The sequence below is a fragment of the Ascidiella aspersa genome, chromosome 3 (genome assembly GCF_963924565.1).
Source record: "Ascidiella aspersa chromosome 3, kaAscAspe10.2, whole genome shotgun sequence".
NCBI classification, from domain to species: domain Eukaryota; kingdom Metazoa; phylum Chordata; class Ascidiacea; order Phlebobranchia; family Ascidiidae; genus Ascidiella; species Ascidiella aspersa.
The window spans coordinates 2,250,723-2,277,867 of record NC_139449.1 but is presented as its reverse complement, the minus strand read 5'-3'; the positions used below and the strand labels follow the sequence as shown (position 1 = coordinate 2,277,867).

The window sequence follows — 27,145 nt, the reverse complement described above, 5'->3', positions numbered from 1 at the left end:
AGGTTACTTTAGGACAAACATTAATCTCTAAAGATGCGGTACAAACCTAGGCGTTTAAACTGCATACAATCAACGCAACATAAAATGAATTATTCGACAAGGCACAGCTTAAATGATTGTGACAGCGACCAAATAGCCTGCCCAACACGGCCGCCAAACAAGTTTGCTGCACAATCAAACAAAGTGTGCTTGTTATGTTTCCACACGTAAAAACTGATCATTATGCGCCATAAATCAGAAATAAACATTGACGAGTATCGAAGGTGCACTTCTTTTGTGAATAACTCTTTGATTCAGCTGTTAGCTGTACCTCCACTTATTCTTTTTTACGGACGTGAACTATTGATCGTAGGCTACATTCGTTTTATCGACAAGACATAGCAAGAAACAAGCATTACTTTTCTAATGTAGTTGCAAGTCCAAATTTTGGGAAACCGTTGGAGAAATTTGGGGGACCGTTTCGGTTCCTCAAAACACCTTAAAAAAAACACTGCCAATGCGTATAGAAACGTCTGTAGCAAGATAATGCGACTTACTCGATCTGTTTGGCTTTGACGTTTATTATCAGGCTGATTATATTTGTGTTTGTGTTAATGTCCTTCCTCGATAAGCCCATGAGAGCTGACCTGTCTCGATAAATAAGACAAAAAAGCGAAAAACACTTCATTTTATTTTGTTTTTCAAGAAGAAACGGTTTTCAGGCGACGGATCAGGAAAATATGGCAATTGCATAAAAAACGAATAGCTGACGGTCGCAATTGCACGGGGGCTGGTGCACACTGATAGACCGCCCACATCTGAGGGGGTACGACAAACAAACAGTGACGTCATAATGTGGCTCGGACAAAACGTGGGGGAACTGACAAGCAAAGTAATGATTTTACCAAAAAGTAGTAAAAAAATGTTTGAGACTGCGAAGCGACGAAAAAACTGGACTCTTCTACTTGTCAGTAGGGATGTTCGATAATATCGGATCGGAGCCGATACCCGATCCAAGTGCTAGTATCGGTACTCGTCCGATAATATCGGATCGGAGCCGATACCCGATCCAAGTGCTAGTATCGGTACTCGTCCGATACCAAAATAAAAAATATGAATTTCAGCAAGGGTTGACGATTTATAGCAGCGATTCAAGCTTGAAAGATAAATTTAAAATTATAGTAGTGTAACTAGTAGCTAAACTCCTTAACCCCAGAGCACATTTTTTTCATTTTTTTTGTCGTTTTGAATGTTTCAATTTCAACTATTTTGCCTGTTGGAGCATATCAATGACGTCATTTGGTATCGGATCGGTTCGTCAAAAAGTATCGGGTATCGGTGACGAAATGAAATACCGAGTACCGGACATTCCTACTTCTCAGTCAAACTTGTACGAAAAAGGCGTTAAAGGAATGTTGCAACGTTAAATAACAAATGTTTCTCAACCTCAGCAAATAACCTTACTGGGTCTCGATAAAAATCAAATGATAAGGTCTCTACGGAACCGTGAACTTTTGTCAACACTCGGGGTATTTTTTGGCGAAAAAAAAAACAGTGGAGGTTGTATTCATTGTAGAAGTCACGCAAAGTGATTTAAACAAACCAAGGGGTACAACCAAAATTATTATAAAATGTACTTTTTACCACACAGTAGCAGATTGAGCTTATATGTTCAATAACTAGTGGCCTTATGCTATCTTTTTGGAATGTCAAACTACTTTCAGGATGTCTTTAATAAATGAAATACGTCTACGTTAGGTAAATGTATTCAAAACTGACATTTTTCTTTTTGACTTTTATGTCAGTACATATTCAGGGTGTTCAAACGATTGTTTTTATGAAAAACTGCGTAAAATTTCACAAGCCAAACACTTAAAAGGCTAACAGAAGAAAGATCGGCTATTTTTTACAATTACGTCACGATGACGTAAACACAAAGACACGTGACCCTATTTGATCCTATATTTTAGCTGGAGCTCAATCTAAACTGTTTTATAATATTGGTTTTGCAGGGCCCACCGAAATCCGAGATTTAAGATATACTTGGCAATTGATTGTAAAACCCGAATTTCATTAATGTTGTCAAATTCGAGACAAAAGTGATCCCAAACCCACCTTATGCCTCACAAAGTACGTGCGCAGACGCTTGGTTGGCAGCAGCAACCAAATAGCGGTAGAACTTTTGCGAGTTCATGTTCCAAAATGCTTGTTTTTAAACTAAACACTAAGCGGAAGTATAAGCGTTCTCTTCAATGAGGTTTTAAGCAGACAAAGAATAACAAATTAGCGTTAACAAGCTTGAATTGAATTGATAAACCCACGTCTTGGTTATGCTTATTTTTTCTCAAGCAATGGGGAAATTTAGCTGAAAATCGATCTCTGTACATCTAACCATGTGAACTACTGCAAGCCAACCAAACCAAAAGGCCACCCATGGGTTAAGAAACAAAACAGGCATTTGCATAAAGTAGTTAAAACTTAATTGATATTTAAGCCATGTCTTCATACTGCTTTCGCATTTCTTTTCAAATTTCAGAGAAAGCTTGCTGGAAACAGGGTGAACTACTGCAGTCGGCGACCCAACCAAATCAAACAGCCACCCATAGGTTAAGAAAGACGGCTACGAGCAGAAAACGACAAGCAATCAATCCACTTCGTCCAAATAAGTCGAGTAGTAGGAGTATTGCTCCGAGGAGCACTCCGAGCTCTCGGGGTGGGAGGAGTGAGAGGAAATGCTCGGCTCCTCTTCGACCAAGAACTTTGCCACGTGGATTTTAAGCGAGGCCTCTTTCGAGGTAGGACTTGTCTTTTTCGTTTTGCTGTTGCTCGGAGTTTTTTCCACGTTAAAACTGAACCTGGGGAAAATAAGGTTGAATATGGTTGGCGCTACAGATGTACATTACTTTAAATGCGGAGCGCTTAATTTTTAACCTAAAAAATATTTTGGCCCCAATTTTCTTATTTTTCGAGTCTATGCAAAATAATGTAAATGCATAGTTAATTTTGGCGTATCAAAAAGACAAAAGAGATATCAAAATGTCAAGGAAAAAAAACAGACGCTGGGTTTTTAAGAAAATTGTTGTTGAAAACCGTTGAAATACAAAGTAAAAAAAATGGAAGGAATCCGGCAATAAAAAATATTGTAAAATTTAGTTAGGAAATTTACAAAAATCTAATAATTTCGTGAATGAGTGACCACCTGAAAAAAACTCTGGACTAAACACTAATCAAAAACTAAGGCTTTACTTTGAAGTGTTTGTCGTCAATTCAGATTCCTGTTCTTTTTCAAGAGCCTTTTGTTGCGTTTCGAGATCTTCCTCGGTGTTAAAGTCGAATAACGGAATCTGATTGGTCGAGGCCTCCTCGCTCACTATCTTCACACCGATCAGGTCGCAGTGCTTTAATAGAAACGTTTGGTCCTTTGCGTTTTTGCCGCCGGCCGCTTTTCGCTTGCTGCTCGACTTGGAGCCCTTTCTCTTGCCGCCGCTGTTCGGTTTTTGAGGCTTGGGGAAAAAATAACAAGTTTAGAATAAAAAAATACAAAGGATCTGTAATGTAGCTTGATAATCAACTGAGGATGGCATCCAATAAACACCCTTAGTCGACCTTTTTGGCGTTGACATTCATTTTCAGGCTACATTAGAGATCCGTGCATATTGTACTAAAAATGCCAAATTCAGAATTTAAACTAAGTTTTAAATTAGGAATTCAAAAATAACAAGTTCATAATGTAAGATATAATCGTAGCTTTTGTAATATTAGACTCGTTTTAGTATTACAATACCTATTACAAATTCCAGTACTCGGATTGGACTCGTCTCACCTCTAATATACTCGTACCGAATCCGCGTACTCAAGTTGGACTTGTCAAATACCTATTTAAAGTTCTACTCACCATGAGCTCTTTAACGTGGAGAACCTTCCACTCGTTGTTGGCTTTCCTTGCCACGAGTAGATCTTCGAGTTGAGCTCCCAACGTCGATGCGAGTTCGTTCAGCGCCAGGAAAGCGTTCGAGTTGCAAACGAACTCGAACTTACTCGTGTACTCGCGAGTAGCGGGAATGTGGAAAACGACGTCGACAACAACTTCGTCCTTGCTGTGAAACGAGTAAAAGTTGCTTTAATACGAGTAAAAGTTTGTTAAAAGTTGGTTTAAAATTCGAGTAACGAGTTAGCTGAGAAGAGTAACAAGAGTTAATCGTTAAAGTTTGAAATATGAGAAACCAACAAAAAAAAAGTGCGCGGTGGTACGCAATTTACAACTTTTTGTTAAACTAAAATGCATTTACTACGAGAAAACATCTACGAATAACTTTGCGCGCCCAAATTGTAAATGTTTTCTCAAAATCTTCTAAAAGTAGTTAAAAATTGTCAAAACGGGCCAGGGTTTGTCAACTTGCAACTACCTGTGTTTTTAACGGGGAAATAATAGTTAAAAAATAACCTTGATTTAAAAAAATACCTCTGATTAAAACTGAAAACAGAAACACGGTTTATATTGAACTACATTGAACAAAAGTAAAAAGTGCAATCTATGCAAAGCACCCAGAATAATAATATAAATAAGTCTAAATAAAAAAACACCAAGTAAAAATACACTACATAAAAACACAGAAACACGAAATCAAAATACCTTAAATAAAAGAAACCTAATAAAAACACTTCAATATATTTATATACACAAACAAGCGAACCTGGGTAACTTACCCGAGGGGTTTTTCGACCCACTGAACCCCGAGCTGGCTTGATCCTTGCAGCTTGAACCTTTTGATGGAAGTGTTGTCGGGAGCGCTCAGGATCCAGGAGAGGAGTCCGTTCTCTACCACACGGATGCGGAGGCACTTCTTAGATGTGTCTTCATCTTCTTGTTTTTCTTTTTTGGGCGCGGCGTCGACACTGAACGATCGAACTTGTTTGTTAGGCAAGCAGACCAGTGTTTCTCAACCTTTTTCACAGCGCCCCAAATACTAAGCGGAAGCATAACAACAAAGCTTTGGAGACTCAATTCTCTTCATTGAGCGTTTAGCTATGTTAACAAAAAATGGGACATTAGCATCAATCAGTTTCAATTTATTTAGTATGAGCCACGTTTTCGTGTTTTTTCGACAGTTTTCTCACTTTGGAGTAACAACGCTAAAACATAGTAAACAACAGCAGTCGGCAACCTCGTCAAATCAAATGAGTAACTTAATTTTGGGTCGCCACCCATGGGTTGGGAAACACAGGTTTAAACCAGGGCTGCGGAGTCGGACTCGGGACTCGAGTGAGAAAAACTACCCGAGTCCCGAGTCCGACGTGCGCATGCGCAGTACTAAATTTTAAAACTAATATGGCCGCCAACTGGAAATTGTAAAGGTGGAATAGCATATAGTAGAATATTTTCTACCATGTATTGTGTGTGAATGAATTATACGACACCCCTGTAAGTGGATTGCTGTATATTAAGCCTATTTTAATTACGAAATGGGTGAAATACAAGCTGTAGAGTCAAGGCCGGACTCGGGACTCGACGAAATCGCACATTTGACCGAGTTGGACTCGGGTTTATTTTTTTGGCCAGAGTCGAATTCGGGAGTCGGACTCGGGTTATTTTTAACCGATTCCGCAGCCCTGGTTTAAGGGATAAGATTTGGGTAAAACTTTAGGATATTTATAACCAAATGTATTTTTTTGCATATTTAGTTTTAAGATTGGTTGCACTGTCCAATAAAAATGCCATACTGGCGAACTATTCGGAAAAAAGGGCAAGCCATTACCTGGATTCAAGGACTTCATCTAGTTCGTCTTCATCTTCAGATACTTTCGATTCTTTTTCGTGAGTTTCGAGCGCGTCTTTGATTTCGTGCTGGAGATAGTAAAACGTCGCGTCTTTTTTCAGCACGATGTTTCCAACTTCGCAAGGTCCTGAAAATTAGAGTTTAAACCGACATTAGTGTTAGCTTAAGAGGAATTTGCTGCATATCTTGCCACGCCGCGAATCTTAAATGAACGAGACCTGTGTCTCAAAATTTGGTTAACCCCTGTGTGAGTTACTAGTTATTTGCGAAAAAAATATGAAATAAATGTTCTCTTTTTGAATTTGTAAATCCGGTAAGCGTGATGTTTCCATAGGAAAAAGGCAGTATACAGCAATCAACTGTTTGCGTGAAAAATTTCGAGAAATACCCAGTTTTACTATAATCCTGAGTAATAATTACACTTCAATCAAGACCAAGGCATTTGCCTCAAAACTTGGAAATCGGGTTAATTTTATAAAAACCGAAATAGAGGGCTCAAATCGTTTTAAAACCGACTCCGCGGCCTCTTGTTACACACAGCCATTTCATTAGGTATATGTTATAATTAGCAATGACAACTGATTGGGTCCGATTAGGCCACAAACTGTAAATTATAAAGGTGCAATAGCATATGCTGAGATATTACACAAACGTATTATGAGAGGTTTGTTGCATATCTACCCTATGAGTAAAATATGAGTGGGACGCAGGCTGTACAGTCGGAGCCGTACTAAAAGGAGTTGGTTAATTTAGTTGAAGTCGAACTTAGATTTGGGCTAGACGTTTTTTTAACGACCGGAGTCGAATCGGATAGCGAATGACATCATCGCTGCTACAAACAAACAAGCAATATAGACTTGATCTAAACTTCTGAAGGCATTTTGTTTTAGGTTTTCAGGCCACAACTTGCTATAGTTACTTACATACAATTTCGAGTTTTTCAAATTACTTTATTTACTTGGTGCCGGACCAGCACCGATACCAGCCCAGTATCGACGAGTACCGATACTAACACTTGGCATCGGGTATCGACTCCGATCCGATATTATCGGACATTCTTAATTAGAACTCGACTTTATTTTGTAGACCGGAGTCGAACTCGATTTGTTTTGAAACGACTCCGCAGCCCCGGTATAACACACAGCGATTAGCCTACATCCAAATGCTTAAAAAACGACAATCCTCAAACTTACCCTCCGCTGCTAGGTTATCAACCGACTGCCATTTCCTGATGTCGCCGCCATTGCAGTTGTTGTATGATGACGTCGCGTTCAAGAGGGACTTCCCCTCGATGAGCAGGGCGGGCAGTTGTCCGTGGTGTTGTTCAACAGCTTGTTGTAATGTTGTGGAGGGAGGGTGCAGCCATAACTTGATGGTAAGCAGGTCGTCGTTCACGATCATGCCAGGGCACACCTGGGAAAATTTTCGCGAAAAAATTACTTTTTAATGAAACTGAAAAGTGACTAAAGTTTTGTTTGCGCACAGCTTTACGTTGCTTTCGTTATTTGTCCATTTTGCTTTACATTACGTTAATTTGCGTAACGTTGGATAACTATTAGTTACGTTACGCTGCGTAACTTTGCGTTACATTGCGTTATTTTGCGTTGCGTTGCGTTGCGTTGCGTTGCGTTGCGTTGCCCCACTTTAAGTACATTTCCGTTACGTTGCGTTAACCAAAACTGGAGTACAAAAACATATTTAGACAACGAATTTTGATTTCATCAAAGCGTTATTAGAAAACTTACTTTCCATTATTTATTCCCTATTTCCATATCTATTAGAATTTAATTAAAAAAAAATAAAAGCAAGAACATTCGATAAAATTACCGCATTTATCTTTACTTAATTTTACACAGATGATCAAAAAAGAATAAATGTCACAACCGTGTAAAAAATATATGTTAATTTAATCCAGTGGTCACACCTGTCGGAATATTTCGTAAAAAAATAGTTTTATTTTAGAGAAAAAGTGTAAGTTATTGAGAAGTCGGGATACAACGACTTAAATTTAAAAGAAAACGTTAAGTTTTGACTTTTTGAATTTTACTTTTACTTTAAATTTTTTATTTTTTTACATCGGTTAATTTGATATTTTGCACACATCATACAATGAATGTCACAAACTTGTAGTAAAAATAAAAATACGTTACTTTAATCCAATGTTCGATGTTGTAATTCAAATTTAAATCGGCTATAAACATAGAATACTGTGCATTGTGTTCATCACATTAATTTTAAAATCTACTCACGCATAAATATTGTCCGTGTGAGATTCTCGCTTTCCCTATGACGTCATCACTATGTTCGAGAATGGAGAGCTTGTCGCCATGGCAATTGGATCTGGCAAGGTGCCAATCATTTCCTGGAAACGGAAAAACGTAAATACAAATGCAGAATCAAGATTGTACCAATTAAGACAATTTTCCTAAACTATAATTGGACGCGTTTCTGGACAAAATCCATTTTTCTATGTTAAAATGACTTCGGCTTGGGTAAAGAAATATTTCGGTTCTGTTTTTTACTGAACTTTTCAAAGTTTAAAACCTAGATTTATAAACAAGAGGTTTACAAATTGTCACTTTATTACGTAAAATGTAAAAAAAAAGACTATAACTTTCGTTCATAGGTTATATCGAATTTCTAAGAAAACGCTTAAAACTTCAGTCAGTCGTCGCAAAAAGGACCCGATTTGCAATAGCTTAAATCTTTTATTGAACCTGTCAAAAGTTTTTCCACACATTGTGCACTTTTACGAAATCCGAATTTTAAACAAATAAAGTGGATAAAAACACCTCTCTACACAAAAAGTGCTGGCGCTTTACCGACCTTTACAAAAAAAATTTCGCACATAAAATTACGCTTCTAAAATCTATCGGTGAAATTCTCTCAAACGTCGAACCTTTAATTTTCAGCAGTTTTTCGACGTGTTTGACAAGTTGATTGACAGTTGCGCTGGATGAGAGAAAGGTTTCAATGAAGCAGGATTCGTCCAAAGGTTTTACGAAAACAACGAGTTCTTCTGGCGTTGGTTCTCGCTCTTTCTGTTCAAAAGTTTAAAAACACCATTAAAACCCACAAAACGTCCATCATTATATTATTTTAATTAGGGATGGGTGTGATAAAGGTCCCAGGACTTGACTTTATTTCGTAGCCGTAACTGAGGTGTTTTAAATCGTCTCTCTAATCAGAATATGATCTTTAACAACCATTGACTGGTGATTCAATTCGGCCGTAGCTTCTGACTGATTTCTACTAAATTTTTGCCTAATGTGTTAGTTTTTGCAAATTCGGTAAATCCAATTTCTAATTTTAGAAATCCAAACAGCGTTCTTTAAGAACTTAGTTCTTATAGTTTATCCTGCGCTAAACTTTATATTCCGAATTCGGTTTGTTTTTAGTTTAATCATTAGTAGGTACAGCTGATTTTACCTCCAGTAGAATGACGTCATCTGGCTCGAGGTCGAGCGAGAAGAGCTCTCTATCGACCTTCAGCGGTAGTTTTTCCTGGTTTCTGAGCAGTGTGAGCCGAAGTTTGTCGGCGTTAATCTTCACCATCAGCATTTCGACGATGAACGATTTAAGGCTTCGCACAGTTTTAAGCTGGAAGTTAAAACGAAAGGTGGTGACCATTTAGTGCTTTATTTTATAAAACATTGCGCCCAGCCTCGCGCTTTGCCTCGAGAAGAAACGTGTCTCCTTCGTGTCCTTCATTTCAGACGTGCTTTTCTTAGTGTTGACAACTACTTTTGTTGCTGTAGTTGTAGATTTATGTTTTGTTGATTTAATTATTTAGTAGTGTTGTAAACCTTTATTTATTTGTATTCTTTTTTAATTAAGGAATAAGTTGTTATAACCATCTGTGTGTTTATTAACCACTAACGGATAACGACTTCACAGTCGACATCAACTTTCACTGGGCGCCAAGTTTGGGGTGCTTGGTGTGCTCCGAGCACCCCTAACAAAAGCTAAGGGTTCTCAGTCAACCTAAATAATGATAAATCTACCCGTAAATTCTGCATATTTCGTTTGATACATACTGTTTGGGACTCTGACAGTTATTCAAACAACCTTTGGCGTCATTTCCCAAGACGCAATTGAGCAAAATACCTACCTATAGCTATAGACTATTGCCATAAGTTAAATATATCTTCACATAAAAACATATAAACTCCACATATAAACTATTCTTTTGAACGGGCATTTGGTGACGTCATATTTAACAGAAAAATTTAGCACCCTTGTGAAAACAAAAGTCGGCGTCAATGGAGCTAATTAAGTACGAGCAAGTACAGTTTAAACGCTGAAACAATTTTTAATGTAAGGCAAATCCAGAAGACGACAAAACATAAAGAAAAATTCTTGCTTTCCAGTCAGACGATGTTTAAACTGTTTATAGAAACAAGTTAATCATAAAATAATTTCCTAAAACTTAACTGAAATATATATTTTGCGGTTTGAATAGGCGTCATCTGTTTCTGTGCATATTCGTTTTTTTGTACAGAAGCTGATAATCCCTAAAAAGGAGTAGAAACATTAGAAGACTCACCGAATGCAAAGGAACCTGGAAATTGTAGCGAACTTCGCGCAAGTCATTTTCCTCTTTTTCGTCGAAAATGTGATTTTGAACCTGGGATAACAAAACAAGGAGAATAAAGCATTTACAGTGCCATATAAAAGAAGACATTATGATATCCTTTCAAACATCTCCCGTTAAGCATGTTTTTGCGTTAGTCAACGAGTTTTATTTTTTGGCGTTAGCTAACGAGTATTATTTAGCGCGTATAGTGTATTTAAAACAACAACCACGAAACATACTTGTTAGATTTAACCGTAAAACTTCACTACGAATTTTGTTCATTAGGGTGAAAATATATTATAGAGTTACCCAGTGGTTACCCAACTACGTCCCGTGGGTTAAATCCGTTTTCTTCGTTTAATAATAATCCAATCAAATAAGTAAATACAAAATTTTAAAACCGGCCTGCAATCTTTAATCGTTACAATTCAGCGATAGTTAAGGTTTACCGTTACTCGGCCATACATGAAACAAGTTTCGTAGCCACTACATTACCCAATTAAATCGAACTTCTTGTTATTGAAAACAAATAAAAGCTAAATTTACCTGCATTTTTAAAAAGCTTAACTCCACCCGCGATCGTTAACACTTATAGAAAAAATGGAGAAAAAAAATATGGAAAAATAAAAAAAAAATTGCTACAACTGATATAATTAAATAAACCGAATTTCTTATTCAAAAGTTATTCAAAACAAAAGTAAGTGGAATTTACCTGCATTTTCATGAAGCTTAAATCGTGATCTCCGTTCGATAAACACGAAGGAAGTTCGTCGAACAAAGATTCGAAGGTTTTCCTCCGAGCAACAAAATGTTCCTCCCAGCTCAACCCATCTTTAAAGTCCTCTGTAACCTCTGCGAAGATGCTTTCTTCGTCTTCTTCTTCTACTCCACAAAAAAGTCATTTAGTTTGTTGTATTAAAATGGGCTGTTTGAGAAAATACAATGTAGGACTTTCGCTATGGCTAAAGTAGCAGGAAACTAAACTGAAAAAAGGCCTTGAAGATTTATAAATTAAAAATAGCCATAATTTAAAAAAAAAATAATTATAATTTAAAAACCTTTTGACTCCTAAAGTGGTCATTTTGCTGGCAATAATTCTTCGAAAAGCCAAACCTTACCACCGAAAACTTCAGCAATGCAATGTTTTGAGCGACGAGACAGACTAGCGTAAAACGGAATTCTTCTTCTAATTCGCAAAAAAAACTTCTGTCACTTTTTTTTATTCGCTTAGTTTGTTGTATTTTTAGTGGGCAAAGAGAAAGACACTTTGCCTTTCGTTTTGAAAAAAGTACTAGGCATCTAAACTTATCAATTTTAATGATTGCCCTGATGAGGATTTCCTGAATAGGTTATTAAAACGTCCGTATATTTAACCAAAAATATTTGCCGGAAGAACAATTTTATAATTAATCCAATACTTGGCAACAGCAGTGCATTCATCTAAACTAATCTGAGTAAAAGCACGACATTTAATTTACTGTGTAAGTCATTGCACTGGCGTCAAACTAGCAAGCTGACAAGTGTACTGCAAATTGTCACATATTATTGTTTTAATATTCGTCATTTAATACAACCGCAATTACAATAAACAACAAGGTATGTCGGATGGTAAAATAATTTTAACAGTAGACTAAAAGTTGACCCAATAATGTACTGGGTGACACTATTTTTCATTTCTGAAACATGGTGCAACATTTTTTGCCTTAAAGATAATCGTTTTTTGAAATTTTGAGCAAAAAGCATAACTTACTATCTAAGAGCATGACTAGCATACACATTCAACTCTATTAATTTACGAACGATTATCACATAACATGACCTTAACTACTTTCCTCATGTTAACAACAACGGCTTACCTTCGAGTATCTTACGTTTCAGCACAATTTGTTCAAGTTCAGCGCACAAAACCTGGCAAGCGTAGCTGTACACGTTCTTGTAGCAGCCCAAGGACGGGCTGGCAAATGCTACCTCGCAAGTACAGAACTTGTGAAGCTCGCAGATCAATTTCACAGAAATCGGCTCCGAGCCTGGTCCGGGCGCCAGGAAGGAAAGACTGTCGAAGCACTGAAATAAAGAAAAGTAGTGGGAATGTGTTGAAAACGGGTTGGAATGAATTAAAATGCGTTGGAATGTGTTGAAATTTGATGGAATATGTTAAACTGTGTTGAAAAGTGGTGAAATGAATTGTAATGAATTGGAACATTTTGGAATGTGTTTTATTTCACATTATTCAGGGTGTGGCAATAACAAATTAAAAATCGTCGAACAATTCGATCAATAGAAACGGCTCTATATTCTAGTATCGCGTATGAAAACTGTCTAAATTCTTTCCAGTAAAACAACTCTAAAAAGTATTGTTTAAAAACATCGTTAACAAAGCACTCGCCCTATATAGCGCTAATTACTATTTTCAGTTTCAACTCGCCTGTTTGTAAAAGGTTATCGAAAATAACAAATTTGAAAATCAACAAACAAATTGATATTAATAAAAAAGGCTGTATATTCTAGATTCTATAGAATTATATATTTTAACCGTGCTCTTAAGTTCTTTCGAACAATACAAAACAAATAACGCCTGTTAAATGTGTCTGGGAAAAAGCCTTTGAGGAGCTGGCGTGTTGGAGGTGTGGCGCGGTGAACCAGGTTAATAGATGTACACACTTGTTTTGAATCAAAATCGTTAACAAAGTACTCGGTATGTGGCAATCTACTGCCCGGCAAAAGTCGGTCAACCAAACTCACTACTCGGTGACTCCATTCTTAACTCACCTGTTCGTAGCTCCACACGAAAATGTGGGTTCCCGACTTAACCCGGGCGTCTTTAAGCTTTGTGCTTCTGTCCTTGGAAAGTGACTCGTACAAATGCAATCCTCCGTGGGGAAGAATCTAAACAACGATTCGCAATCAACATAAAACGTATGATGTATTTTTCTCAGGCACAAATTTTAGACAAAAAACTGCTTTGGTCAAAAAACGCCGTATTATTTACAAAAATTTCAATTTTCTTAAGATTTAACGAATACGGTATTAAAAACAACTCTATACAGTTTCTCTGTCGATAAATAACAGCACCTATAACGCCAGGTTATTATGACCAGTTAAAAAACAAGGGTAGAATCAAAGCCAAAAAAACTTATTTTTTTGCAAATTGCTAGACAAAGAAAGTAACATGTGCAATTTTCTAAATGGGTATCGGTCTAATTATTTTTTCCCAAAACAACTTTGCGATACCAATGGATGTCGGACACTTCCCTTAAACAACTATATAAAATTTTTCCTTAAGGCCAGGTAATTAAAATCTATTAAAAACAAAACCACTCAACATTTGACAGCATTAATAAAATACAATTGTTAAAAGCAAACAATAAAATTAAAGTTGGCACAAGAGCATTCGGAAATCAAGAGTTTAAATATGACGTTTTGATTAAAATACCTTTGTAACGCTGAGATGTATTACATTAGATGCAGCGGGAATATTGGGCCTATGTTCCAAGTAGGACTTTTGGCGAATTTCAAGCTTTTGCTTTTTTTTCTTGCGAGCTCGCTTTCCCAAAAACTCCTCAAACTCGGTTATTAAGTTGTCGATCGTTTGTCTGTAAAAACAAAACAGCATTTCGAGGCTCGTGTTAGGCTTGAGCCATTTTTTATGAAAATAAATCGAAGGCACTCAAACACTTTCAAAATAAAACGTAAAATGAATATCAAAGCCCATACAGAAGTAAGTATCATTTTGAATGTTTCGAATTCGTCTTTATTTATATTCTATCTGATTTTAAGGTTTATTCAAAACGTTCACAAAATGCCACCTATTTCTGTATAGGGTTTGATATTATTTTCCAACAAAATTATAGGTTTTTAGGATGAATAAGTGGATCATTCAACATGATTTAAGTAATATTCGAAACCAAACAGAATTCATGAAATGGTTAACCTTATGGCGTATGTTTAAAATTTGTTATATTACAACTTTTTCCAAACACATGACTTGCAGATAATAACATCAATTAAAATACTTTTGAAAAAAAATAGTTTTTTTAAAGATTTTTCGATAACTCTGTAGTTTTTTTAAATGTCAACAACCAAAAAATTGTTTGAAAATATTTTTTATATTTTTTAACAATTCTTTCAGTTGGAAGCGCATACATAAAAACATTCCAGTAATAAAGGGAAAATTTTTCACAAATATAAATTTTTTTTTGTAATTTTTTTTAAATTTTTTGTCATTTTTTGCCAACCATCAATACTAAAATCCGTTTAGTTTACCAACCAAAATATTAAAAAATCACCTTTGATCGATATGGAGTAGAAAGCCACTTTCATCGGTGGGAAGGATCAGTTTGTCTTTGAACGTACAGGTTGTGACGTGGTGGAGGTGTAAGTCTAGTCTAAAAATCAAAAGAAAAAAAAGTTATTCAGGAAAAGGACAACAGACTTCAGGCTTGGATAAAAGTAAAACCACACATATAACGAATATCAAAGCCCATACAGAAGTAGGTAACATTTCGCAAACGTTTCGAACAAATCTTAAGATAATAGTTAGATATTGTAGTCAGACGTAAAATAAATTTCAAAGTCCACACAGAAATAGGAAGCAGTTTTTTTTTTTTTTTTTTTTTTTTTTTATGATTCGAATAAATCTTAACATAATGGCTGGAGGTTGTAGTTAGACGTATAATGAATACCAAAGCCAACTTAAGTGATCTACTTCGTTATAGGCATTAGGTTTCACACTGAGTTCACCTGTTTAACGCTTTTTCATGTTCCTCCCTCCAGTGGCAAAGTTGTTCGTTTTCTTTCGTCATCGCGTCTTCGATGTGGGGGGGAATCCCGTAATTCACATTCTCCCAACTTTCCTTGGGTCGGTGAAGGTCTTTCCTCCTGCAAGAATTTAATCGGTTTCAAAAAACAATTATTTAACATTATGATCAGAAATTTTTTGAAGCATAAAACTTTTAAAACCTTCTGTTAAAACTATTTGATTTGAGCCTTGAAATGTTAATATCAGATCAGAGCTAATACCCAATGCCAAGAGACAGTGAATTTCTGAGAAATTATTGCATTTATTTTAATGATAGACAAGCCTCCAATTAAGCGAAGGCAAATATAAATTTAATACCTGAAAAAATAAGTCCTGCAAGAACTTTATCGATTTTTGATACCCAATGGCAAAGATTTTATTAGAAAATATTCTATTTAAATCAATGATTAGATAAGCTTTCCAAATACGAATTTAACGTTCGGAAATTAATTAATCTTTCCGTTATTAATCTAATAAATTTTGCTTATTTCACTCCAATTTTTTTTAAATTACCTGCGGCATTTAGTTCTACAACCTAAGGTGTATAATGGAGTTAAAAGCCAGCGCAGAATGCAATAAATGCCCATATATTAAAAGCATGAGTTATCTGAACATTGTTTTGCGTGGCTGACTTGTCAATTCCCTACAACCGAATGTGTGTAAAGCAAATAGAGAGCCATAAAAAGATTAAATACCTGTAAAATAGCATGTAAGCACTTTGTTGTCCGGCAAATTGACTTGGGATTTCGTGAACTGAAATTGCTTTTATCGACTCATCGTTCACATTAAACCAACTACCTCCGAGTTGACGGTTGCTACCTACATAACAATAAAATTTAAAATATGTTGTCTAAATCTTTCATAAATATTTTAACATATAATTAAGAAGCCCATAGCCTTTTTGAACAATAGATTTGAAGTCTTAATAAGCTTCTAAATCAGTGGTCCTCAACCAGTGGGCCATGGGAACATTTTGAGTGGACCACATATCATAAACTTGACCAACTGATTTGTTCATTTAGGTTTTATTAACGACGTGATTAGATTTCTTTTTGATTAAACGAAGTACTATCGACAACCAAAATCACGGAATGGCTTTTTCAACCCGCCTATAGAATGTAACACTTTCATGCATATACTAAATTCAGTGCTGTTAACGAGTCACTTTAAAATGACTGAGTCCAAGTGAAATCTGTTGGGTACTTGGACGTTGTAGCTAGACGTAGTAAGTTCTCAACCAGTGGGCCATGGGAACATTTTGAGTGGACCACAGACCAATTTTATAAAGCTAGATTTAATGAAGAATTAAGTTTTATTTGTGTCACTACACTTCATTTTACAGAAATAATGGCTTGGGAAGGAATTTAGAAGGAATGTAAATTTATTCTTCAGCAGCTAGTATCTCACTAATTCACGGGGAAAAAAATAATCTGTTTTGAAACATGTTCTGCTGTTTTTTGTTCTAAACCTTTTTTGTAAGTGTTTTTTTCATAAACATTTATTGGGCCACAGAATTTTTGTGCAACGAAAATGGGCCACGGAAGAAAAAAGGTTGATAACCACTGCTCTAAATGCCTACTCCCGAGTTATTGGGGACAACCTGCAAAACTTAAAATATTAGAGATAGCATAAAAAGTAATTTTTATCTTGATACTGATAACTAATTGTTTATGTTTTTGATAAGCAATACCCGATAATAATAACAACAGCTTTACACACCTCCGGTTTAAAAATATTTTAAATTAATTTTAATTGCAAATAATGTTTAGTTTTTTTATACCTATTTAAACATACAAATTCCAATTTGCATATTATTTTGCATAATGCAAGTAAATTTTAGACTAAAATCCTAGAAAATCACCTTTGAACAGTTCAATATCATCAAATTTGCTTGAATGGCATATTAACGCTGTTACTTCGTATGGGATGGCATTACTTTATCAATCAAAACCACAAACTAAAGATGATGGCCATTTACTTCATCATTTGGCTTTGTTATTTATATTTAAGATACTTAACACTTCCCTAAGCAAAGTTCGGTGTTAAGGCTGGTTCACACTAGACGCGTTAACGTCTAGCGTTAGCGTCTTTCGTCTAATGAAGGGGATCTTAAACTGGGATCCATGGACCCCTTAGGGGTCCGTGAGCTAGTTTTAGGGGGTCCATGAGGTCTTCATTAAAATATTGGTGTATTTCTCAAATGTAATAAATTTTTCAAAAAAGACAGTTTAGTTAAAACAAAAAACGGTTTTGCACTAACTGTATTTAGACTCCATTTCACTTTCACAGTTTTTAGACTGAAATCAGCTGATTTATAACGTCTATTTGCATTATGACGTTAATTTATGACGTCATTGTTAAAAATCTTTCACCTACCGTGGTCCACGGGAGGCAAAAAATATTTTTAGGGATCCGCGGTTAAAAAAGTTTAAGAACCCCTGGTCTAACGGCTAACGTCGTCCAGTTCACACATAACGCGTCGCCAGCGTTAACGGCAAATTTCCTCGCTTCTAACCAAAGGCGTCAAAGTTTAAATATTTCAACTTTCCGCAACCGAAAGCGTTTTTTAAAACGTTTTACGTTAACGCTAGACGCGTCTAGTGTGAATCTGCCTCAAGTCTAAAGCTTCACTTACTAGTAATGACGTCGTTTAATATTGGATAGCAATACTTTTTGTCTAAAATCACGGTTATCGGTATCAGAATTAAATGTCAAGTATTGAACATCCCTAAATAAAAGTTAACGAAACTGACAGCGAATCTCATCTTAATCTTGGCACGTACCTTCTATTGCATCTCCCTTGCCCACATCGTTATTTGATGAAAACGTTTCTTCTGTCCCATTTGAATCACCACAGTGTTGGCCATTTACAATGTTTTGTTCTTTTTCCTGCGGACTCAAATGTTCTTTGGCGTTTTCAAGGTTGTTTTCTTTCACTTTTATTTCTTCGGCCCATGTTTGGGAGTCGCAGAGCGTAACGGTTTGCAGTTTGTCGTCGACAAGGAATGTTTCGTCGCATGATTTTAGGTACTTTAGCATTGTACCGTGCTTTTTGCGATACTTTTTACTCCACGTAAAGCCAGTCTCCTCTTGGAGTAACTATACATAAAAAAAATAATATTAAACAAAATAAGAACAAATTTGCTAAACCCAACTGCCAACTCTTAATACTTGCATTAGCATAAGACTCTTTCAATGTAAAACTATAAAAAATATGCCACCATCATAATTTATTTTTAACTTTATGGAAATAGATAAAACAAATTTTATAAACATGGCAACACATTCCATACTAGTTTTGAAAATAAATATATGTAACATTATAAAAAATAAGATCAGATTTTGAAACTTTGTTCAACTGTATAAAACAATTTTATAAAGATTGCAACCAAATCTATTATAAAATTGGTATAGTTTAGCATATAAGTATAAGATATTTCTTTAAAAAAAATACTATAGTTATACCAGCAATGTATTTCAGATTAAAAAATTCATAGAACTATTTAAAAAAAAACATTATTAATACAAGTTCGTATCGAAACGTCTTAATCAAGATGCTGTCGATATACTCGACCTTTTTGGCTTTGAAATTCATTATCAAGTTACATTACAAATCCGTGCATAGTCTACCCAAGTATTTTTTTAATGTATTTATATTTCAACTTTAATTTTTTTTTACAGATTTATAAACCAAGGTCTTTAATTAAACCATTATTATCAATAAAACTTATAAGATTTAAAAAAAGATTCTGGTTGTTGGCTTACTTTTCCGAGTTCCGACATTTTCACCGACCCGTGTTTAACGATGATACAAGCCAACGTTTCTTCAGCCCCCATATCGCCAACGTTATCCTGCTTAGAAGTGGGGTTAGTGGGGGGTTTTACATCAGATGAAGCAGAAAGGTTGAATTCAGGTTCGTAGTCCGCATCAGAAACCTGACACAAAAAAACTTGCAAAACAGAGTGTTTTGGACCATAATGGCTGGGAGAGGTTTTTGTGAACATTTTGAATAAATCTTAAAATAATGGCTGGAGGTTGTAGTAAGACGTATAATGAATATTAAAGCCCATACACAAGTAGCTTTTTTGTGTATATTGAAAGATGTCTATTTTTTCAGAACTGTGTCAATCTTATTCTGTTCAGGCTTTAAAATTGTTAAATCAAAAATTATTCGATGAAACAAACAAAATGTTAATTTGTTCTTAACCCCCAAAATCCTCTGACAAATAAAAAAGTTTTTAGTTTTATTGCCACCATATTCGCAGGTTTTTTTTCCTTAGAAACACCTTTATAGTTCACCGCACTTACTGGAATTTCAGAATGACCCAGGCCGTCGACATCCCTGATGTACGCGTGGTAATGGCCCCGATGTGCACTCCCCTTGTGGATGATCACAGAATAGAGAGTGTATTCGGTGCATGTGGCGTCTCCTGCAAATATTAAAAGTTAAGGTTACCATGTAATAACAATTTGAAACTAAGTATCTAAAAGGTAAAATTTGACATTTTATTTGGGATTTTTCGACATAAAAAATAAAAATATTAAATCAGTAAAAAACAAATAGATAGTATATCAATCAACAACTGTTTTTTTTTTTTTTTTTTATTTTTTAATGTTAAGTCAAATGCAAATTAGTAGTTTATTCTAGTGTTCTAACTAGGACCGCGTTTCTCAACCGTGGCCCTCGGCCCCCCTGGGAGGCCACGGGCATAACTCTCAACCTAGGTCATGGTATTACAAAAGTTCTTCTGTTTATGTCGGGTAATTGAAAACGATATAATTTATTCGTTTTATCGCGAAAAATTTGGATTGACACAGGCTATCGCTGAGGAGAAGCTTCAAATACAGCCATATATGCGGCGTAGCGTTTTTTTTTTCGGCGACTAATTACTGGCCAAACACCTTCGCTTATCATTAGGTGTCCGTCAAATGCAGTTGGGCGACCAATTAACGTGTAACGGCAGGTACAGATATTTAAGGGCGTCAAGTTGCAAAACGAGCATTTCATTGTAAAACTAGAAGTAAAACAAGTGAAAACACGTTAAATATAATGCTAGGCATTTTTATGAACAGGGGGGCCACGAAAGTTAAGAGCATACCAAAGGGGGCCACCACGAAGCATAAAAGGTTGAGAACCACTGAACTAGGATGATAATTTCTGACTTTGAAAAAAAAATGTCAAAAGTATGGGTTATTAACAAAATCTAAACGAAGCTGAAATTTGAAAATGTTTTGTAAAACATTCAGCTTCTGGTATATTCTTTGGGCATTTTATGGTGTTTTTTTATGATTTACACACTAATGCAGTACTTGAATAACAAAGTGTTATTTAAAACAATGTATTTCCAATAAGTCAAAATTTTATCAAAAAAATTAGGTCAAATTTTAATTCAGTCCAAAGCAACCGCCCTAATGTTTTCTGAGTGCAGTGTCATAAAAAATAAAGAACCTCTGGTTTATAAAACGTTTTCAAAAACATTTTTAACATAGCGATAATTGTAAAACACTTTAATATTTTAAGTTCTGGATGACAAAATGTATTTTACTTCATCAAGTTTATTTACCATTTTTCTTGCAGTAATTGGCGATATCCAATTTAATTGGAAAACCAAAATGTCCAGTTTCCTTGTAACGACTCAGCGTTTTCATGTCAAAGTTAAATCGAAGAAGGGAGATTGTCAAAATGGGGGGGACACTCCCAAGTTTGGCTCCCTAAAAATAAAGATAAATTAATTGATTATAAAATTGTTCGTTTGGCAATTTTTTTTATTATTTTGCCAATGTTTCTATAACCTATTCAGGCAATTTTTATCATGTTTGACGAGATCGCAAAAAACATATATACAGTTTAATGATATTAAACACTATGAGTTACAACAACAAAATGACTGCAGCATACCCTTTATTATGTTGACTTGTTATCAGGCTTTGTCTTATTTTTTTCCTAGTTTAATAATTTTTTACACAAAAAAATATTAAAAAAGAACAAACTAAGCAGACAGTGCCATTGAAAGGCTACAGACTAACCAAATTTGTCAAACAATGGTGTGGACCAGGCAGGCCAAAAAACAACTAACCTGTGGTGAGGTTGGAACTCACGACCTCCGGCCATACCGGGAACGTCGCTTTATCAACTAAGCTACACAGGCTTTGTTTAACAGCATATTACAGCTTATAAAAATAGTCTAATTTTTTTCGAATGTTGGCTGGAAATCAAACATACTTTTTCAGCGTCGACCAGTTTATTGCATTTATCACAGAAGTATTTGTTTTTTCCAGACATTAGCTCATGTGTTTGGTACATGTCGGACAAGGCACTTTCCAGATTGTTTTTGGCCACGATGGAAACAGTAAGGTCAAGAAACTCTTCGTTTCGTTCGCTGACTTTTCCGCAGTTTTTACAACGAATCTGGTTCACAATCGTACCTCTGTAATGAAACAAATAAAAGTAGAAAAAGCTCCTCGAGTAATTATATTTGTTTTTCAAAAAATAAATTTTCCGCCAGACTGATAATTTAACAAACTCAGTCAGTGGCTAAAAAAACAATGAACTTCATGTTTGCTCGGTGTTAGTTGACTTTAGTTTAGATATGAATGGTGGCAAAAAGCAAAAACGGTTATAACTGAATGTTGGCAAACAGGGTTTAAAATAATGTGTCAAACTGGTATCAACAGTACAACATGTAAAACACTACCGTTGAAAACACTACCGTTGAAATGAATGACTTTATCGTTACCAAATGACTTGACATATGTTAAGGTGCATTTTACGGTGCTTTAATTGAATACTTTTTAGTAAAACTGGATTGTTTGGGCCATGCCAATTTTGATGCCAATCCTATGACTTAAAATTGATGCCAATCCTATGACTTAAAATTGATGCCAATCCTATGACTTAAAATTGACTTGCATAGTGACCTGGACTTATTTTTTAGAATGACTTGACTTGGACTTAAATTATTTTGCAAATGAAATGACTTTACAACAATTTAAAACATTTCACAAATTAATAACTTGTTAACAAAATTGTAAAACACCATACTTGAACAGATCTTGTATAAGGGTGGCTCCACTTGTAGCAACCAGGGAGTTTTCAATCGCGTCAAACAAGATTCGACTCAATTCTTGGACGTCGTGTTGCTGAAGTTGTTCGCTGTCTTCCCAACCAAAACTAATGAAAAAGAATAAAACAAAAAAACTATAAACAAAAAAAAAAAGCATTTTTTAATGCAAAACCAGCGTTTTAATGAAAAAGACAAACTTTATACGACCCCTGTGAAATTACATGAAAAAAAATCCAATTCCTGATAATGATTTTTTACATTTTTACATAAATATACAAATAAGTGAAAACAACTCAATAGTCGGTTAGTTGAAATTAATGCAATAATATTAATTACTAAATACAGTCACTGTAGTTTCGAGCATAATGGCTGGAGGTTTTAGTTAGACATAGAATGATTATGAAAGCCCATACAGAAGTAAAACAATATGTAGCACTTTTTGAACATTTTAACTCAATTTAAAAATTAGATTTCTCAGTAATTTTAATAAAATACTGAAGCCGTAATATTTCCAAAAGATGAACTTTGTGCAAACATTTTCAAAATATCCGCTGCCATCATCAGTGTAAAAATTTAAACAAAGATTTGATTACTTATTATGAGGTATTTATATTGAAATAACTATAAAAACCTGTGTATTATATTTGTAACAAACTTTCATTAATTATATTGAAAAGCTGAAATGTCCACTCTGTATTTGCTTTAAAATGCCTTATCAATCACTAAAAAAATTTCGAAACAAATATTTTTACTAATACATTTATTATATTTAATTACCTATTAGTTAATTCTTGGGTAGAGCAGGCATTCTGGTCGATCAACAAAAGTCGAGCAAATAGCAGCTGGAGTTGAATTGGAATAACTCGAACCTTTAAAGCATAAAAAATAAATATTGAGTTGTTTAAGTTTACTCAAAAGTCAAGAACTATTGTCAACTTACATTAAACGGGAACTAGGCTACTCTATACAATTGCGAAAAATGTTTTAACCCTTATCACACATTTGATTTTCATTAAAAAAATTAATGTAGAGAAAACCGCCTTTTTCGTGGCAAAATTTTCTCATTAATCCCAAGGCCAGGCTAGAAAAATGACTAGACTGCAGTGAGGTTCTAACTCACAACCTTAGTCACTATACCAACTGAGCTACACAGGCTCTGTTGTGTTCTCAGATTAACGTGCCATTTATTTCGAGTACCAATGTAAGAAGAAACAAGTCAAAGCGAACACGTTTTAGATAGCACCACGATTGCAAAACAAGAATCAATGACGCGATAACACGTAATCAATGAAGCGTGAAGTGCGTGGCAAACAACAATAAATAATAATACATAAAAGGCTCAGAAAGTAGGCAAATTTATCAATTGATTAAACTTACTTGTATAACACAGCAGTGGAAAAGATCTTGTGTTAAATCATTTACTTATCTTAACATAGAATATCCAACACACAATAACAACGAATTTGGCGATTTATAGAAAGGCACAGCCTAGATGAGAAACTTTGAAATTTACTAAGCATGGAAGTTTTTTAATAGCTTTAAAGGAGGTGGCCAAATTTTTTTTTTTGTAATTACCACTTAAATCTAAAAGCATGACATATTTTTGCATTTGCTTCTTAAGTTTGAGTGGCTTAGCAAATTTCAAGGTGAAACGGCCATACCTTAGGGAGCAGACCAAACTTTACAAATGCTTATTCGATTACTGACTTAACTGTATTACACATAATCAAAAATAATAATATGGATAATTTTCATCCACACATTAGGCCAAAAATTGCTTTTATGTGAATAAGGTTATTCACCTCGATTTTTGACATAATATCTTTCATAAATTTATAGATGAACCAAATTACTGACATTATCTTGTTTCTTTTCTTTCCCATCGATGCTTCCCAATTCACGAGGTCCGAGTTGAAACAAAGCTTCTCGAAACTCAGGAGTCAAAAACAAAGTTTGGATAAGTGAGTTGAGATAACAAGTCGCCCCCTGATTTCGAATTCCAATTAAATGACGACAATCCCTTGAAAATTAAAGAAAACAGAAAAAGATTAGAATTATATATTTAAATAAATTTATAAAACTATATAATATTAAATTCATGAAAAAAATTTGCGTTATTTTATACAACATCCTTATATTTTGTTTTTTACATCTTAAAACTATTGTTAACAAAAGGTGAAAAACAGCGATGCTTTAGTTCAATTTATATAAATATACCTTGATAATAAATTACAAAGCTAAAAAGGTTGAGTATATTAATATTATCTTCATTGACATTAACTGAAGATGACACACGCTCATATCGAAACATCTCAAAGAAGATAATGTCAATCTACTAGATCAGGGGTGGGCAAATGTATTCAATGGAAGAGCCATTTGCGAAAAATACAAGCACCAAAGAGCCTTAAAATTATTTCAATACAAAAACACTAAATTGTGCAAACTCAGCAATAATAACAGAATTGTAATATAACAAAACAGTAATATTTAACACAATAATTATTAACGGAAATAACAAAATAACACGCACAATATTTATCAATATCAGTGTTTTGTTAACTAACTCTTTGGATGTCTAGTGTTAAATCATAAACGAAATGCTGGCCTAAATAAAGAAAAAAAGAGAGAAATGTTTAACAATACTCTTTGGTAGGTTTTACAATTTTGGAGTAATTTTACGATTCGACTTAAGGAGCCACAAAAACCATGCTGGCGAGCCGCAGCCCACCCCTGTACTAAATCTTTTTGGCTTTGCAATTTTTTATCAAACTAACGACTAAAATATATTTTTAATAAAAAATGTGTTTCATTTTAGGTTTTTTAAGCATTGGTATAATTTTAAATATGTAAAAATTATTTTCTAATAAATACCGCTTGGACGGAGGGTCGTCAATGATTTGTCCACAAATTGTTTGTGGCTTAGTTATAGCAGTAGTAGTCGGCGTCTGTGTCATTTCTTCGTCAAACAATCCTCCAAACATGACACGTTTACAAACTTAACATGGCCTAAATGATGTGCTGAAATAGTAAATGTACGTGACTTGTAAATTTTGGGGCACTTTTTAAAAATGTAAAAAAATACTAATAACGATGACGTCTTATAGAACGGTAAGTAACGATGACGTCTTATAGAACTTACATCGATAAAACAACAAAATTCTGAAGTATTAACAAATTATATATCGGCTCACTGTGCCTCACAAGTGCTATCTTTTCTCTATGTTTTATCATTATGATTGGAGCAAATTATGACAATATCAACAAATACATTGTGTTTCAATGGTACAAAAAAATGTTATGTGGTAAAAACAATTATTGTAGATAAATTTAAAACATATGTAACAGTTATATTTGCTAGAACAAGGAATTAAATAACAAAATAATTATTTTTACAAAATATTAATACCATTCTTTAACACAGGATTAAATATGTTGTTTGGCCAGGATAATTCAAACCAAACCTAATTTTTTTTACATATAAATTCAGGAGAAAATGTGAATTTAAAGGGTAAAAAAAAATGGGCAAGCAAGAAATAAAAAATAGGAGTAAATAGGATGAAAGCACAACATGAAAATCGACGGAAAATTCCCGGGATTTCCCGCAAAATAACAATCCCAAATCCTGGGATTTTTTTTATAATCCCGGGTATTCGGCAACAAAGCAAAACTTTAAAAAAAAATTCGTTTTTGATAAATAAAAAAAATAGGGTGCTCCTTCACTTTTGCACGTAGAAAGTTATGCAAAAACACGGTCTACAAATACCGCATACCATAATGCACATTATTTGGATTGGGGTGCGCGTTAGCGTTTGAATGAGGGTGGTTCTGGTGGTATTATTAATAATAAATACAATAACACTTGACTCACCCTCACTTGAACGCTAACACGCACCCTAACCCAAATAATGTGCATTATGGTATGCAGTATTTTTGTTTGTTTTGCATAAATTTCTACGTGAAGAAGTGAAGGAGCGCGAAAAATAGTACTAACCATGGTAACATCATTGCCTGTTGCATTATTTGCGTTTACCAGCGAAAAAAAAATTATTCTATCAATAAAATGCGCCCTGCGCATGCGCTTTTTTTAAATTAAAAAAAATAAGGGTCCTGATTTTAATACGAGAAGGTCTTGCAAGATTGCAGAAGCAATACTACAGAACATAAATGGGCGCTCTTTCACTATTGTACGTGAAAAGTTATGCAAAAAAAAATAATAATAATACCGCATACCACAACGCATATTGTTTGGGTTAGGGTGCGGGTTAGCGTTTGGGTAAGGGTGGGTCAAGTAATATTTTGTTTATTAATAATAATAACTTGACCCACCCTCAACCAAACGCTAACCCGTACCCTAACCCAAACAATATGTGTTGTGGTATGCGGCATTTAAAGAATGTTTTTTTTTTATTCATTTTTACGTACAATAGTGAAAGAGCGCCCATAAATGATCTTAATTAAATGTTTGGAGCTAATATAAAATAATTTAAAACTTCATAATGACGTAATTTTGGGCATCCTTTTTTCGTCGGGAATCCCGGGATTCCCGGGAAGTTTCATTTTTCATTCCCGTTTTCTGGGAGTGAAGAAATCCGGAAAAAGAGGAACCCTAATATGAACTTGACTTTAACAGAAAGAACAGGTTTAAAAAGTAAAGAAGAGCGTGATACTTTTAGTACATTTTTGTATCGCTGGTAGCAAACTTTATTTCTTTTCAAAAACAGCTCTTTTGGCAAAGACGTTATTTTCCAATTTGAGAGGAACTTAAAACAAAAGAAGAAACTTCATAAACATTAAGCTATCGGATCTTTAGCTATACAAACCTATTTAACTGTTGATTCCTTACTTTCTTAAGGGTACTTCCGTCAAATAAGAAAGCAAGATTATGTCAAAACTTGGTTTACTTTCTTTTGAAGCAACAAATAAAGTTGAAAGCATTTTTTACCGAAATTT

At 34.7% G+C, this 27,145-nt stretch overlaps 1 protein-coding gene across 1 annotated transcript; it reads right to left on the bottom strand.

Moving 5' to 3' along the window:
• Positions 1 to 706: 706 nt before the first annotated feature.
• LOC146158071 (uncharacterized) lies at positions 707 to 27,145 on the bottom strand. The gene is made up of 27 exons (XM_083384259.1): positions 27,016 to 27,145; positions 25,067 to 25,213; positions 24,053 to 24,215; positions 22,973 to 23,064; positions 22,174 to 22,302; positions 21,355 to 21,559; positions 20,696 to 20,843; positions 19,440 to 19,561; positions 18,896 to 19,066; positions 17,914 to 18,229; positions 15,826 to 15,949; positions 15,073 to 15,210; positions 14,619 to 14,717; positions 13,766 to 13,925; positions 13,102 to 13,218; positions 12,189 to 12,396; positions 11,045 to 11,214; positions 10,303 to 10,383; positions 9,186 to 9,356; positions 8,656 to 8,797; positions 8,006 to 8,118; positions 6,950 to 7,169; positions 5,736 to 5,883; positions 4,687 to 4,875; positions 3,875 to 4,076; positions 3,226 to 3,482; positions 707 to 2,834 (listed from the first exon to the last, which is right to left on the bottom strand). The coding sequence occupies exons 2-27, from the start codon at positions 25,174 to 25,176 to the stop codon at positions 2,624 to 2,626; spliced, it is 4,206 nt and encodes a 1,401-aa protein (XP_083240385.1). The 5' UTR covers positions 25,177 to 25,213; positions 27,016 to 27,145; the 3' UTR covers positions 707 to 2,623.

Bases quoted from the DNA above. Each gene is read 5' to 3' on its own strand.
- LOC146158071 (XM_083384259.1), bottom strand. From the start codon at position 25,176: ATGTTTGGAGGATTGTTTGACGAAGAAATGACACAGACGCCGACTACT. The intron at 19,562-20,695 runs GTAAATAAACTT...TAATATTTGCAG, and splicing joins CAATTACTGCAAGAAAAATG to GAGACGCCACATGCACCGAA. The intron at 18,230-18,895 runs GTAAGCCAACAA...TTTTATGTATAG, and splicing joins AAATGTCGGAACTCGGAAAA to TTACTCCAAGAGGAGACTGG.